The 14,694-nt window shown below is 39.5% G+C and overlaps 1 protein-coding gene across 1 annotated transcript; it reads left to right on the top strand.

Moving 5' to 3' along the window:
• The first annotated feature begins 2,310 nt into the window (after positions 1-2,310).
• Positions 2,311-10,955, top strand: ubac2 (UBA domain containing 2). Its single transcript, XM_020639213.3, has 10 exons — positions 2,311-2,500; positions 2,893-3,017; positions 4,426-4,545; positions 4,810-4,916; positions 5,370-5,493; positions 5,609-5,656; positions 5,889-5,997; positions 7,076-7,224; positions 7,858-8,016; positions 8,854-10,955. The coding sequence occupies exons 1-10, from the start codon at positions 2,470-2,472 to the stop codon at positions 8,959-8,961; spliced, it is 1,080 nt and encodes a 359-aa protein (XP_020494869.1). The 5' UTR covers positions 2,311-2,469; the 3' UTR covers positions 8,962-10,955.
• The last annotated feature ends 3,739 nt before the right edge of the window (positions 10,956-14,694 follow it).

Genomic DNA, 14,694 nt, shown 5'->3' with positions numbered 1-14,694 from the left:
GAAAGGGAAAAAGGGTCATAAATGCTTCTGATCATTTTAAAGAACATAATTTACACCAGGACATAACAGAAGATACAAAGGATCCCAATCGGAAAGTCTTACCGGTAAGTAAAATACATTGCATTTCTGTGCCTAAAATAACATCTTTACAGTGAGTCAGACTTTGCTTATGCATCCTTGTCTAAATGTGCAGCGTGCCATTTCCTGGACACAGACAGATAAGCTGTGATGCAGGACTAAAACAATACCTCTCTTACCAGCAATTCTTCCTGAATACAGAGAGGATGACAGCTGAAAAGCAATGATTCACGTAAATTAATGTGTGCGAGTGAGTCATCAGCTTTTCAGATGACCACCTCAGAGGCTGTCTTGACTAAAAAGGTTTGTGACTTCATTCTGTGTCGCTCTCCTGTTTCATGCACACACACACACACACACACACACACACCTCCCTCACAATTCACTGAGTAGCATTGTCCTGCCGAGAGATGTGTAATGGAAAAGATAAATGGAGGATAAAGCTAAGGTGACAGGACCGAGCATGCATGTGTGTATGTGTATTTGCATGTGTGTGTGTGTGTGCGCCTGCATGTGTGTAGTGCACAACAGACCAGCAAACCATCTGCTCATCTCCTCTTAATGAACAAAGCAAACAGCAGGAGTCAAGGCTGTCTCCAAATCTGGAGTCTCTTTATTGGTAAGCACACACAAACACACACACACATACACAAACACACATCTCTGCACTGTTTAATCTGATTATCTTTGATTGAGAACAGGGGCAAAGCAACCTTTTTAGACCTCACTCCTACATCAGTGACAGAGAAGGTCTGAAACACAATTAGCAAGCTGTTCCTGAGCTCTGCTTTGCAGTCACATCTGACCACAGGCAGCCAAATAGATCTAATGGGTGGGAACTAACCAATGGGAACAAACACACCACTGCTTCTTTGGATGAGGGGGAAATGCAACACTATTAGACAGCTGTTCGCCATATCTTTTGGATGTACTTGGACGTAACATAAGCATTGGATCAACTGCCTTAGGAGCAATCACAGACAGGCATTACGGTAGGCTTTACACACAAAGTTTGATGTGAATTAAAGTGGCAGCCTGTGGTGTAAGACAAAGCAGGGCCTCTGCAAAAAGAAGTTAGGACCTTGACAAGATATGACACTGGCTGCATGAGGCCAGAGGACCATAAAAAAAAAGTCTTTAATGTGGACTTTGTGCAGCCACATCCTGCTCACAGATCATTAATGCTATTACCAATCTGACAAAAAGCTCACCGCATGCTTACAAGACATGCAATGCTCCCTGATTGTTGCTTTAGTTCATAAGAAATGCATAAACACAGCAAATGTTCATAGAGGATAAGGCTGCAACATTATACAACCAGAAAGACTACTTCAGGCCCTTGGAATACACTCTGTAAAAGTGCATGAGAGAACAACAGGGTGGCATCATGGGTGAAGAGACTGCCCTTCACCTGCTGGAATATCCTAGAGCAAGGCAGTCATTCCAGCTAAAGTGGTGCTGAGTTTGTTCAAATCTGGGGAAAAGGATCTCCAAGTCATCAATAGGTAGAACATGTCTGTGGATTAAGATGACCCGGTTGCTTGTGGATGCGCTACAGTGTGCCGTTCAGGGACCATGATCCATCAGAAAACATTTTTACAGTTCTCTAATGGATCATTAATTATAACAACAATGTGCTCCTTTGAAAATGATTGGTTTTATTTTAATGTATCTACCTTTTTTAAGGACTTCCTCTTATTCCATTTCGTTAATGTTTTTGTATTGTTTGTTGGATATTTTATGTAGCCTATGTTTTATTTTTTTTTGGCTTCATATGCACATTAATGTTTTTTTCTTCATATTATTCCTGCATTAATTCGAATTCATAAAGTTATTATTAATCATAATAAGAATAATTATAATATCTGCGGTACCATTTTTGCATTTTAAATCAAAATAATTTTATATCCATATTTTATTTATTTTTTGCTTCCTTCCTTTCTTTTTACGAGGCGCTGCCTTAGTTTAATTTTCAAACTTTAGCGTATAAATTAGACAAACTCTTTTAAAACGAGTGGGAAATGTAAATCATCTTTACCACATCATCAATATCCCTTCCCACAACATCAGCGAGAAGAAGTAGTCGATATTTGACATTACGTGGTATTTTGTCGGCGATCGAAGACCTCGTCTGGCCTTCCAACGCAGAGCAACAGCGCCCTCTGCAGGCCAGTTATTTAATTGCTTTTTTTTTCTCAGCGGACTGCGAAAGGACTTTATTTTTGGACTTCTCAGGCTACCGTAGCAGTTTCCCTTCCCACTGTCGTTCACTCTTCACAGTCACAGCATGGATCCTCTCTCTAACTTTATTTCGGTGTTTTAGCGGTGTTAGTTTCGTGTTGTTTTGGGCTAAACGGATTCCGGCGGTATTTGAGAACCCCTCTACAGGCTATGTTTACCACCACCGGGTCCCGGGGCCTGTGTAAGTATCCTGGACACACCGACAAACGATCCCTAATGTTACCTGTTAGTGTCCACGGATACAGCTAGCTTATCTACTTATTAGCATTTCACTGTCATTCATTTACTCGAGGCACTATCTCTCATTTACAGCCATTTTTAGTTGATAGATAGACTACATTTTCATTTGCACCTGTGTTCGGAGACTTAGCCTATGTGCTATTAAAGCTCATGAAAGGTATTTTCTGAATCTCCTGTTTATGTATCTGTAACCTCTCTGTTTACACTTTAAAGGCTCTGTCGTCAAGTACACTGTTGGTCAACATGGGGGCAAAGCTGCAATGTAAAAAGAAAACAAAAAAACAATGTAACAGTGTCACTCTGTGGTCGTGATGTTTGTTGTGTTCTGCACAGACAAGGCTCCCCTGTCGAAAGGCCTCCTGCTGGTTCTCAATGGGCTGACTGTCATGCTGACCCTGCTGCCACAGTACCAGGAACTGTTTGAATACAACCTGCAGGATGTCATAAAGCAGCACCAGGTGTGTGATGTCAAAACATGCTTAGAACTGGTCCATTATTACATGAAAATAAGCTCTATCTGCTGCTGATTTGTATTACAGTTGTACTCTTTGACAGTACTGCCCTACAAAGGCAAAAGACCTTAACTCAGCCAGAGTGTAGATCTGAGATAAATGACTTTTAAGTCTTTTGTTGTCCAGCCAAATGAGTTGCAGGCAGAATATTGGAAATGTGGCAATTCTTTTGTCTTTTTAATCAGGTTATTAATGTACATAAAATAATCTTTAGCTCAAACATGACCTTTGACCCTTTATTTGGAAGTTAAGGTACTCTGCCGTTGCATTGCCTGTACAATAATAAGGCGTCATGCCTCAAGGCAAAAGGCATTAACTTCCATTTGTTAGCTCCCTTGGTTGCTGATCACTTTATTAAATCAGTATATGATAATAATTCAATTTCAATTTTCAATTTTATTTGTATAGCGTCAACTCATAACAAGTGTTATCTCAAGACACTTTACAAAAAGCAGGTAAAAAGACCTTACTCTTTGTCTGTTAACATTACAAAAGAGCAGGTCAAAAGACCTTACTCATTGTTATGTTACAAAAAGCGGGTAAAAGACCTAATAATGATAATAATGATAACATATACAGGAAATCTAGTGGTCATGGCACAATTAAGTGCTTGATGACAGATATTAAAACAAAGGCGTAACACCTTTAACTCCACTGCAGTGAAACAGTAACTTCACTTTGATCCGCAGTAAAACAAAGGCAGAAGACCTTAACTCAGTTTGAGCGTTCCTGAATGCTGCAGTTCTAAGGCAAAGACCCTGATGAGTGAAGTTACTGGACTCTGCCTTGGTTTCTCGAAAGCTTTTGGAAGTTAAGGCAAATACAACCTACTGTTTTCTCAAAAAAAAAAACAACAACAACAACACAATTGACTCAAGATATTTGTCCGCATGATAAAGCACATCTGTAATGTTCCAAAAATGACAAAAACTCATTTTTGTAAAAATTGAAGTTACTGCCTTTTGCCTTAGTAGGGCAGAGCGGCTTCTGGGTTCTATCAAAGTTTTCAACCACATCTCATGTTTTTCTGGCAAAATAAGCCTGTAGCCATGTAATGGTATTATATCAGGGCACGTTGTTGCAATGTATTGTTTACTACATCAGCAGTGTCTTGGTTGTCCCCGGTCTTAAGATCCATACTCTGGTCATGTTTTTACATCCGAGTCGTTTCAGTTCACATTTTCAGGACTTCATATTGTGTTGTAAAGCAGTTTTGACTATTGTTGGGCTGATTTGTGGAATAAGGCGTAGCATTCAGGTTTTGTACACTACCGTTCTCCGCGAAGACATAATTAGAAATAGTCATAATGTTGTATGTGTGTATGTCTAACTTTTCTCTCTCTCTCTCATGTAGGTGTGGAGGCTGTTGTTAGGCAGGCTGGTCTGTCTAGATGTGAAGGATGCCTTCTGTAGCAGCCTGCTCATATACAACTTCAGAATCTTTGAGAGGAGATTCGGCACGAGGAAGTTTGCTGTAAGTTACAAAAGAAAACCCCAAGAGATGAATATACATAATGGAAAATTAATTTACTTGATGTTACAAATCTAGAATGTATCCAATATGATTTATTGTCATTTTACATAGGGTCGACCTCAGACATGTTTTGTCCACTTCCTGTTTTTTGGGAACACAACTTCCTCATATGTAACTGACTTCAAGTTGACTCTGTGTTAAATCTAGTGACATGTGTGATGGCAGAGTTAAAAAAAAAAATTGTCTCACTTTCTATAATTGCAGTCCTTTCTGTTGGGAACTTGGTTGATCTCTGCGCTGATGGACTTCCTGCTTGCCCACGCTTTCCAGTTTCTTTTTGAGTATGAGGTGGAGGAACTGCCTGCAGGACTGTGAGTAGCTTAATGTTATTGTTGAGTTGTTGCCTCAGTACACACTCAGCCTCATTGATGCAACATCTATGAAAATAAAAAAGTTTGTCATTGTTACGGCCACTTAGAGACTTACAATTACAATACAGATTTAATGTTGTAAAGTGAGGTGTATAATGTACAATGGTCTTTTTCAAACCATGTGTCATTAGTGGAAAATCATCATTTTTCACTTTCACATATCACCATGTAAGCTGTGGGCAGCATTAAGTTGTCACATTTCTTAATCCTCCTCATGCATTATATTTGGGTAAACAGTATTTGGATGGTGGTGGACTGTGACAGCAGTATACAAGTCATCCCTTTTTTGCATCCCTGGCAAAATATTTTAATATTAAGGTTTAAATTAAAAATGTTCTTTATCAATTCCAGTAATCTGAATCCTCTTGATTTTTTTCTTTTCTGCTCTCACAGGCTCGCTCCAGTCTTTTCTCTGTTTGTGCCTTTCTACCTGTCGATCCCTAGGATGCCAGTTACTCAGGTCCTGGGCCACATCGACATCACCAATAAGTCTCTGGTCTACGTAGTAGGCTTGCAGGTAATCCCTTGTGCTTTGAGATGTCTACTTTTGCCATCCCTTTAACCTTGAATTCCTAGAGAAACGTGCATTGCTGTTAGTCTTATTGTCATTGTTTCTGACTTCTTTGACACAGCTATTGACCTCCAGCTCTTTCACATGGCTTCTTGCTCTCAGTGGACTGGTGAGTGACCAAATTCTACTTGTCATATACTTTGTAACTAGTAGGTGTAGAGGTAGCTAGGCATTTAGCTCATGTGTTGGCCAGAGAACCAAATCTAAAAGGATCTAATCAATGTAAGTGTTTGTTGAGGCAACCCAAGTCATTTCATACACTGTGATGTTGCTTTTCCAGCTGCGGCTTGTGACCTCTTTGCTTCTTTTTATATTTTGGATTATATTCTTTTTTTTTCTAGCTCTCTGGGGGACTGTACCACTCCAATTTCCTCAGCTTACAGAAGCTCCTCTTTGTACCTGTCTGGGTGTCTCGTATTGGACGGTGTTGTTTGGAGCCACTCTTCTCAAGTGAGTCCTTGCATTACATACATGAATTGCAGGGACTGAGATGTAACAATTGTCTCTCTCTGTCTAATTGATTACTAAGGCTGCGATAAAACTAATGACTTATGTGTTGCCAAATTATAATTCATATTTTTAATTCTTAATCCCATGGAAAACTCATTCAGAACAAAAAGCATGAAATTTGCTGCTCGCTTACGAAACAGCGACAAAATCTTACCTAAACTCTATCGTCTCGGTCTACACTGGCTCCTGCCCACTACGCTCTGCCAATGAAAGGCGTCTGATACAACCTTCACAGTATGGCCTCTGAAGTCTCTAAAGCCCTTTTTCCACCAAACCATTTCCAGAGCTAGGGCTAGACTCTCTCCTCTGTATCCCCCCCCCGGTGTTAGAATGAATTACCAAACTCAATTTGATCTGCAGAGTCTCTTTGCACTTTTAAGAAAAAGGCCCAGCTCTTTTATGAACACACATGCACTTAATGATATTGATTGATTTTGTTTGATAATGATGAGGACCATATCTAGGATGGTTTTGATGATGATAAGAACTCTCAAGAACAGCTGTCGATGTTGTGCTTTTCCTCTGTGCACTCTGTCAGCACCTGTGTGTCCGATCTGTCTTGAAGCTGTTTGTTTGCACTTTCTGACGTTGTTTCCTCCTCTCTACATCCTTGCTTGTGTTGTCCTTGTTGTGACACTAAAAGTGTCTAACTGAATTATAGAATTGTAGAAATTAAATCCAAGGAGAGGATTCATTATCAACAACAACAACATCATTGATTAGTAGCATGAAGGCATTTACAAAAAGTTAATTATTATTATTGCATGTAAATAGTTTTCTGAAATTATTTTTTACATTAAATATCCTACTTAATCTATTTCTGCCTTTTCAATCTCTGATGTTCTGAACATTTATTAATGCTGGATTCATGTAATGTTTGTATGGTCTTGATTGTACAAAAGAGAACTTTTCTTTGTCCCCCTGTGGTGAACTTTGCCTATTGATGGACTGACCATTTACACAACATTACATTATTTGTCTTCCAACTAAATGTTTAATTAACTTCTGTGGTCATTAGGCTCTGAACCAAGCAATGAGACTCCCCTTGGGATGGGTGCCACCTTGGACATCCAGAGGCAACAAAGGATGGACTTGCTTGACCAACAGCTGCTGCTGGCCCAATACAACGAAGCCAGGAGGAACACCAGACAACAGCAAGAGCAACAGGTAGATGCAAACACTAAAACATATATGATGCTTTCACACTTGCACAAAACTCCAGAAAACTTCTTAACATTTCCAGGGTGAGCTTGCATGTGTGAATGCAGAAAGACAAATTTTTTTAACTCTTACTTTACCCAGAATTATACCTGTCAGACCCCCTAGTAGTTTAACGTGTGAAGTCGGGGTGAGCTGTAGAGAGAATGCAGCAGGAAATATTCAGGAAAATTCACCACAAGCAAGTGGGAGGGGGTGGTGACAGGCAAACACAATGTCAGAACTTTCTTTAAATGTTAGATGTCAGAAACTGTGATTGTACTATTTGCACAAGCTTTACATATAGACCATGTTCTTGTTCCTGCTGTGTGTGTGTGTGTGTGTGTGTGTGTGTGTGTGTGTGTGTGTGTGTGTGTGTGTGTGTGTGTGTGTGTGTGTGTGTGTGTGTGTGTGTGTGTGTGTGTGTGTGTGTGTGTGTGTGTGTGTGTGTGTGTGTGTGTGTGTGTGTGTGTGTGTGTGTGTGTGTGTGTGTGTGTGTGTGTGTGTGTGTGTGTGTGTGTGTGTGTGTGTGTGTGTGTGTGTGTGTGTGTGTGTGTGTGTGTGTGTGTGTGTGTGTGTGTGTGTGTGTGTGTGTGTGTGTAGCCTGGATTGCTACAGTGGACCAGGTTGTTTCCCTCGCTAAGACACAGAGGACAGAACCGACCCCCAATGCAGCCCCATCCCCAGGCCGAGACACTTCCTGAGACACATCCTGAGACACAGCCACCTCTACTCGATAACTCTCCTGTCGCAGAGGAACAGGTGGGTGTTCCCCCCGTTCGTTTCTGTCTATGCTTCATTTGTCCTTTGTAATAATGTTGTTTTGGTTGACTTTTGTAAATTATGGATATTCTTGTATTCTGCGTTCTGGATGACGTGGAATCTTCAAAAGCTGCAACGGTAACAAGGTTCTGCAGTTTTTCTACCTGAATTGGGATTGTGTTGACAAGGGTTACATTTTTAGTCCATTTGCTTCAGTACCTGTTTTGCAAATTACATGAAAAATATCTAAAAGTAAAAAATATTTATTTCCAAATCATACACAGCTGACTGAAGTTTAATAGGCAGACACACACGTCCACACAGTGATCTAAATGATAGACTATCATTTCTAGGATCTTCGTATGCAGACTTTCTAGGTTGTCATGGATCATTTTCCGTTAAGTGGTATGATTTCTTCTCGACTCTGTGAAGTGAAGAACGACTTTTAAGAGCAACCAGACAAGGAATTTTATGATGTCAGCTGGTCGTCTATCATCTGCAGCGATGACAGCTGCAGGGTGGAGCCTGTTAACTGGGCCCATTCATCAGACAGTTCAAGCAAACACAGTTCACAACCATGTTGAGTACGTTCCACATGTACACCAGCATCAAGATCAAAGTATCGTTCCAGTTCACAACATGGTGAGGACTTTATAACATCAGACACATAAAAGAGAACTTTCACATTTATTGTGTTGCTTTGTTGGACTGATAATCTAACTCTTGTTTTGCCAGATCTTGATTTTCTTTCCCACCCATGCCTTAATTTATTCAGGACAGTCTTGTGTAATATTCCCAAGAGATTCTGTCTTAGCTGATGCCCTCTTCATCCCACAGGTTGCACTGTTGGTGGAAATGGGCTTTTCCAGGATCGATGCCCTGGAGGCCCTCAGAGCTTCAAATAACGATATCAACATGGCAACCAACTTCCTCTTGCAACACTGAGTAGGAGAGCTCAGTGAGTGAAGCAGAGTCGAAAGGGGAGAGAGAAGGAAAGCAGGAAGAGCGACAGAAGCAGAGGAGCCAAAAAAAAAAAGAACGAAAAAGAAGCAAAACGGAGACAAAAAAGAAAGCTGGTGAATGACGGAGAGAAGGACAAACAATATTTGTAAAGATAATCTGAAGGCGCTGTCACAGCTCCCTGAAGCAGTGTGCTGGGCTGATCCTACCTGATCCAAGCGCAATAGCAGGTCTATTAATGGAGGAGTGTGAAGCACAAAATGGAAGACATTTGCGTCATAGCCCTCGGCTGGGCATCGTCGTGTGAAACAGGTGTCACAGCTCAAGGCAGATGAGTGAGGCTGCTCACTCGAGGAGTGAATAACACAGAAACCAGACAGGTCAGAGCTTTTCTGAAATATAAAGTGGGTTATTTCTTCAAACTGATACTGAAATATACAAATCAACTGCAGCCATTCAATGCAACTCATTGGGTTGGGAACTCAAATTTTATCAACCCCCCCCCCCACTTTTTTTTTTTGTACTGCCACTCTATTTCCAAAATAACGGCTGTGCTCTGTTAGATGGTTCGAGATTATAAGTATGACTTGTATGTAGTAAAGAATGCACACATCTTTTGAAACCATGGATCAGAACACATTATGTCATCTGTCATTTTAAATCTCAGAATGGAGTCGTCATCGAGTTTGGACGGTTCTGATCGAATACGTTTTCTTGTTGAGTACTCAAGAGAAAAGAATAGAAAACAGGAGTGCAGCACATTGTAACAGTTATTAATGAGACAATAAAGAGGTGCAAGTGGTCATGACTGCCACTTTAGAATGCACATTTAAAGAAGCGAATTAACAACCTACTTAACCATGACTTTTGTCTCAGTTGTTATTAATTGGGTGTTGGTATAGGGGATTAACAGGGGGGCAACCCTTTCCTGCATGAGATGTTTTAAAAAAAAAAAAGTTTTCAGCTCTGATGGCCGCTAATGTAGAAGCCAGAGCTGACTGGTTTGGCCTCTCTGTAAAGTTGCTGTTGGTGACAGACGGTTCTGTCCAGCAGGACATGGGTTTGAAGGTCTACCTCAGGGTCTGCGAGGCAACTTCATTTAAAGACGCAACCATATTTGCAGACGCATATACACAGAGCCGCGGTGGCTCTTTTCAAGGAGGTGATGTTTTACAACCCCTCGACTGCTCCATCGTTTTAGGCTCTCACATGCTGCTTATGCACACACTCCTCGAGGTTTTATTTATTCAGAGTCTTTTCTCTGCCAGCAGCTGTGGCTGAATCATAGCAAGTCTTAAAAAAAAAAAAAAAAGAAAGTAAAAAGACCGGAGATATTTATTATGCAATATCATGACGGGAGAAGAAATATATTGAGACTATGCACTGCATAGTGCCGACTTTGTGTGTTTAAATTGTGCAAACATTTTGTGCAAAAGACGTAAAATTGCAGCCACTATGTATTGATGTCAAAGACAGATGCTAGTTTTATATTTTGTGCATTATAATATCGATAACATATGACCACTGAAATGAGTCTGTCATTTGTGTGTATGTATTTTTTAGAGTGCATAAATAGTATATTGGTGTAATGGGGCAGTTTTTGCATGGATGGTTTTCCACATGAACTGTAAGGAAACCTATTTGATCAGTGGAAGAATAAATCAACTTGCTGGCTCAATGTGTTGTTGCACAGGAGATGTTCATTATGACGGAAATATTCTCAAGCATCATGTATTTTTGCAACTGGAATTTTAGCAAACTAAAGAGAACAGAAATTGTTGAATGATTTATGGCCCATACTAAAGCAATCCAGACAAATTCAGGGAGATATCCTGTATGTTTCTTAATCGTGTAATGTTTATTATGACGTGTGCTGCTGCTGCTGCTGCCCTCTTGGCCAGGTCACTCTTGTGAAAGAGATCTGCATCGCAATGGTTTAATTACCTGGTTAAATTAAAAAAAATCAATACAAAAGTGGAGTTTTGTCTGGATAAATGAAGAGTTTACTTTTCCATTGTAATACCATTGAAGAAGTTTTCCAAGTCGCTTCAATCTGATAATACCATCCCCCCCACTCCTATGAACAAAATGTATTATACTGTATGTATAAGCTCCCTGATGAGAGATTATGCTCTTAATGTGTTTAAAAAGTAAAGAAAAATATACATTTCCAATTAAACTAACTTAATGAAATGGTTCATGTATTTTTATCAGATGCTTTCACTATAGATTAAAAAGGTAATGATAGCAGCTTGGCATTACAAATGTGCTGTTGACGTGAGACTTCTCAACACATGGTGGCACTCTTGTACCAAGAAAGGACAGGATTATGTGGATCAGGTGTAACTTTTCAATCAATCACATCCCTATGCAAATTATGCAAAACAAATATGGTTACAGTGTAGCTTATAAAATCCATTGGGCTCATTTGAATAATATAAACAATGGAATAGATATTTTGACAACTCACATCAGTTAAACAATGGCTATAATCAGTGCCAGAGTATTTAATTGGTCAAATTTATCATTTCAGGTTTTTTAATTCTCTGGTAAAATGTAAGATAGTTCATCCTTAAGTGCCTCTTAAAGTATTAGACATTTACAATTTGGCTTTTGAGCTTAGAAAAAAGACCCTTAAGCCTATAAAATTGGGACTTTCCCAGCTTGAGATAACTACTAACAAATCAGCAGCTTGATTTTAAGCTTTCCCCACTTAAAATATATAGTTTAATACCGCCTGTCTTTGGGATACAACATCTTCCAGTATTTTCCCCTAAACTTTCAAGCAGCTGCCTCTGTTGTAAGAATATTTCATTTCACTTCCTCCTGAGTGGTCTCTTGTCTCCAGGATCTGTCAGACAGAAACCACTGCATATGAAACAGGAGGCGTTTGCTTATCTTAGTCCTTAGTCTGCTTTTTCTCAATGCCTGTTCTATCGTCGTCTAAGAAGCTTCTTGTATAGGTTTTTAACGCCTTCAAACAATATCCACAGCAACAACAAAAAAAACTCAGTAAAATATATATTAGTGCATTATTAATACAATAAAAACATACTGCAAAACTTTATATTTATCTTTCATTTTTAAACTCGGCTTCATAAGAGAGACAATGCCTGCAAAATGCTAAGCTAAGCTAAGAAATAAATATATTGATATTTCTTACAGGGTTTTAAGGAAACACTCACCTGTACTTCCAGAATTCTCTTCAAATTAAAAATGCACAGGTCATTTACAAATTCTGAATTATTCTGAAAGAATAAGAAACTCTCTTTAACAGCTTTGAGGAGTATGTTTGAAACAACGTGTTTGCTCTGTTATTGACGAGAAGCGCCTGTTAATGTTAAGTTTCCTTTGCTCACTAGATGGAGACATCGGGTCGGGTCTGTTGTGTTGTTATTTCCAGTCAGCCCCCTGCCACACCCACCAGCTCTGATTATTCCACTCAGCAGACAGCTCCAGCAGACAGTCTCGCTCCAGGGTGGCTGAATATCAATGTAGAGAAATTGTGCACATCTTCACGTCAAAGAATTTCAAAAGCACACCGTTTGCCAACAATTTCATGACACACAAAAAAGGCCTGGCAAAAATGACACTTTGAGCAGCCTATAGTTTTTCATCTGGCATATGTTGCATTTGAGATCTCCTCTGAACTCCCACAGACACTCAGGAAACATGCTTTTTTACTAAAAGGTCTCCTGGGTTCCCACTGACACAGTTCCATCCTCCCCTCAGCTGACGACGAATCAGTCAAGCGGTGCAACTTTTAATAGCTGCCGAATTGAAAAGCAGCTTAAACCAAAATGATTAATATCTGTGTGCCTCTTTGTGTTTCGGTGTTTAATTAAAGACACTGATTAAAGCAAAAACCTTCACAGACAACCAACCTCATTAGGGAGATTCTTTTGTGAAATGCCCATTTAACGTGCAGCATTAATCACGCCTCATTTGCACGGGGTTACGATTTTTGTAGCTTTGGGAGGGCATTTAAGTCATTTTTATGATAAAACTAGGCTATATTATGTATCTGGGTGGGTTCATAGTTGATGAAGTTGAGAAAACATTGCTTGGATATTTAAATTCCTGTGTGTATTTGTGGTTGTGTTTAAGCAGGAGCCTCAGCTACAATAACATATCGTTGATGTATGTTCTGTTTGGGGGGGGGGTTATTCCTTGTCTTGTAGAGAAGCCATTATCGTTTACAGTACAGCCGACTGTAGCCTTGAAGCATCAGTTAGTGCGTTGGGCTATTTGTCATTTCAGGTAAGCCATCTGTGGCTCTATTAACCAAGGCCTACTGTACTGTATATCATGACATATATTGTATATAAACAGAAGGATGTCTTTGTGCGCTTTTGTGCTTCTGCACATCTGTCACCTCAATGTCTTTATTTATGGCTGATTCCCTTCTGGATAAGGGTTAAGATTAAGTCACAGCTTGGATGGGACTAGGAGAATAAAGAGTTGAAACATAAAGGATTGGTGAACATTTTGGGAACCTATGCTATGAGGAGATTAGTACCACATATAAAAAGGCTGAATATAAAGCGAAACTGTATGACTTTAAACGGGGAAACAACTTGCTTTGGCACGCGCAGGTTGAAGCAGTGGATAGATATTTCCCTTTCCACGTCTAAAATCGGAACGATCTTTCCAATGGCCACCCCAAAAATGTTTAACAATAATTAGCTCTTTGCCGTGTCAGAGGTTGGGCATTTAAACAAAAATAAACAATTTAAGCTTTGATGCAGGCTGCTTGAAGCCTATTTTGCATGCCAATGTAGTACATTTCCTTACATTGTGACTTTGGATGGAGATCTTCTTTTTGAGTCCATAAAAACTTCAGCTCACGATTTATATGTTGCCACTCTGTTGTGTTACTTTTGAAATTTAAGTTACTCTAAGCTACTTTAAGTTTAAGAAATCATACACATTAATATAACATCTTCCAGATACTTGAATGTTAGTAGTGAATGTGGAAATGATAAGTGGTAATAGAAAGGGATAATAAATGCTTTTAATTGGTGTGTGCACACAAAGTTCAGGCCACTTCAGACAGCTTTACAAAATGTAATATAAGGTATAGTATTCCCACTTTTCCTTAAGGAAGCATGAAAAAAACAAAACTCGTTAGCCAATAATTTTTCTAAATATCCAGTTTAGATGGAGCAAAATTGTAAATTATTTTGAATCATATTTCTGGTACTATGGCTCATATAAGTCACATATTCCCTCTCCTTTTAGCTCTCTTGCTGGCTCTGTCGCTGCTTCACTGTGTTTGCCAGCTAGTTGCTAATTTTGTCTATCCAAAGTTTGGTGCTTGGCAGGTCTGACAGCTTTGAGAGTGTACCAAAACAGTAAAGACAAAAGCTAAACAAGAAGCTAAAAGATGCTAATATGCAACAAAGAGCTTGTTCTCTCTTTTTTTTTTGTCCCTACAAGTGACTGCTTTTTACATAACACAAACATATTTGATGCATTGTTAAAATTAAAGAAGTGATTAATGATTTTTCAGGTGTAAGGTCCACCATCTATTCAGATTAATTTCCACGATTTTAGCTGTCCTCTTCTCATGTCAGCATCTGTAAATATTCACATTAGTAATATGTTTCAGTGTGAGTGAACTACTTGCTGATGCCGAGCTGCTGGCTCGCATGTATCACTTCAAACAGCCAGAGGCCAGCACCAGCTCTAACCCCGTCTCTGCTTTATTCCCTCACC

The sequence above is a fragment of the Labrus bergylta genome, chromosome 10 (genome assembly GCF_963930695.1).
Source record: "Labrus bergylta chromosome 10, fLabBer1.1, whole genome shotgun sequence".
NCBI lineage: Eukaryota > Metazoa > Chordata > Actinopteri > Labriformes > Labridae > Labrus > Labrus bergylta.
Note: the sequence above shows the minus strand (reverse complement) of the source record. Positions and strands in the feature narration are given on the sequence as shown.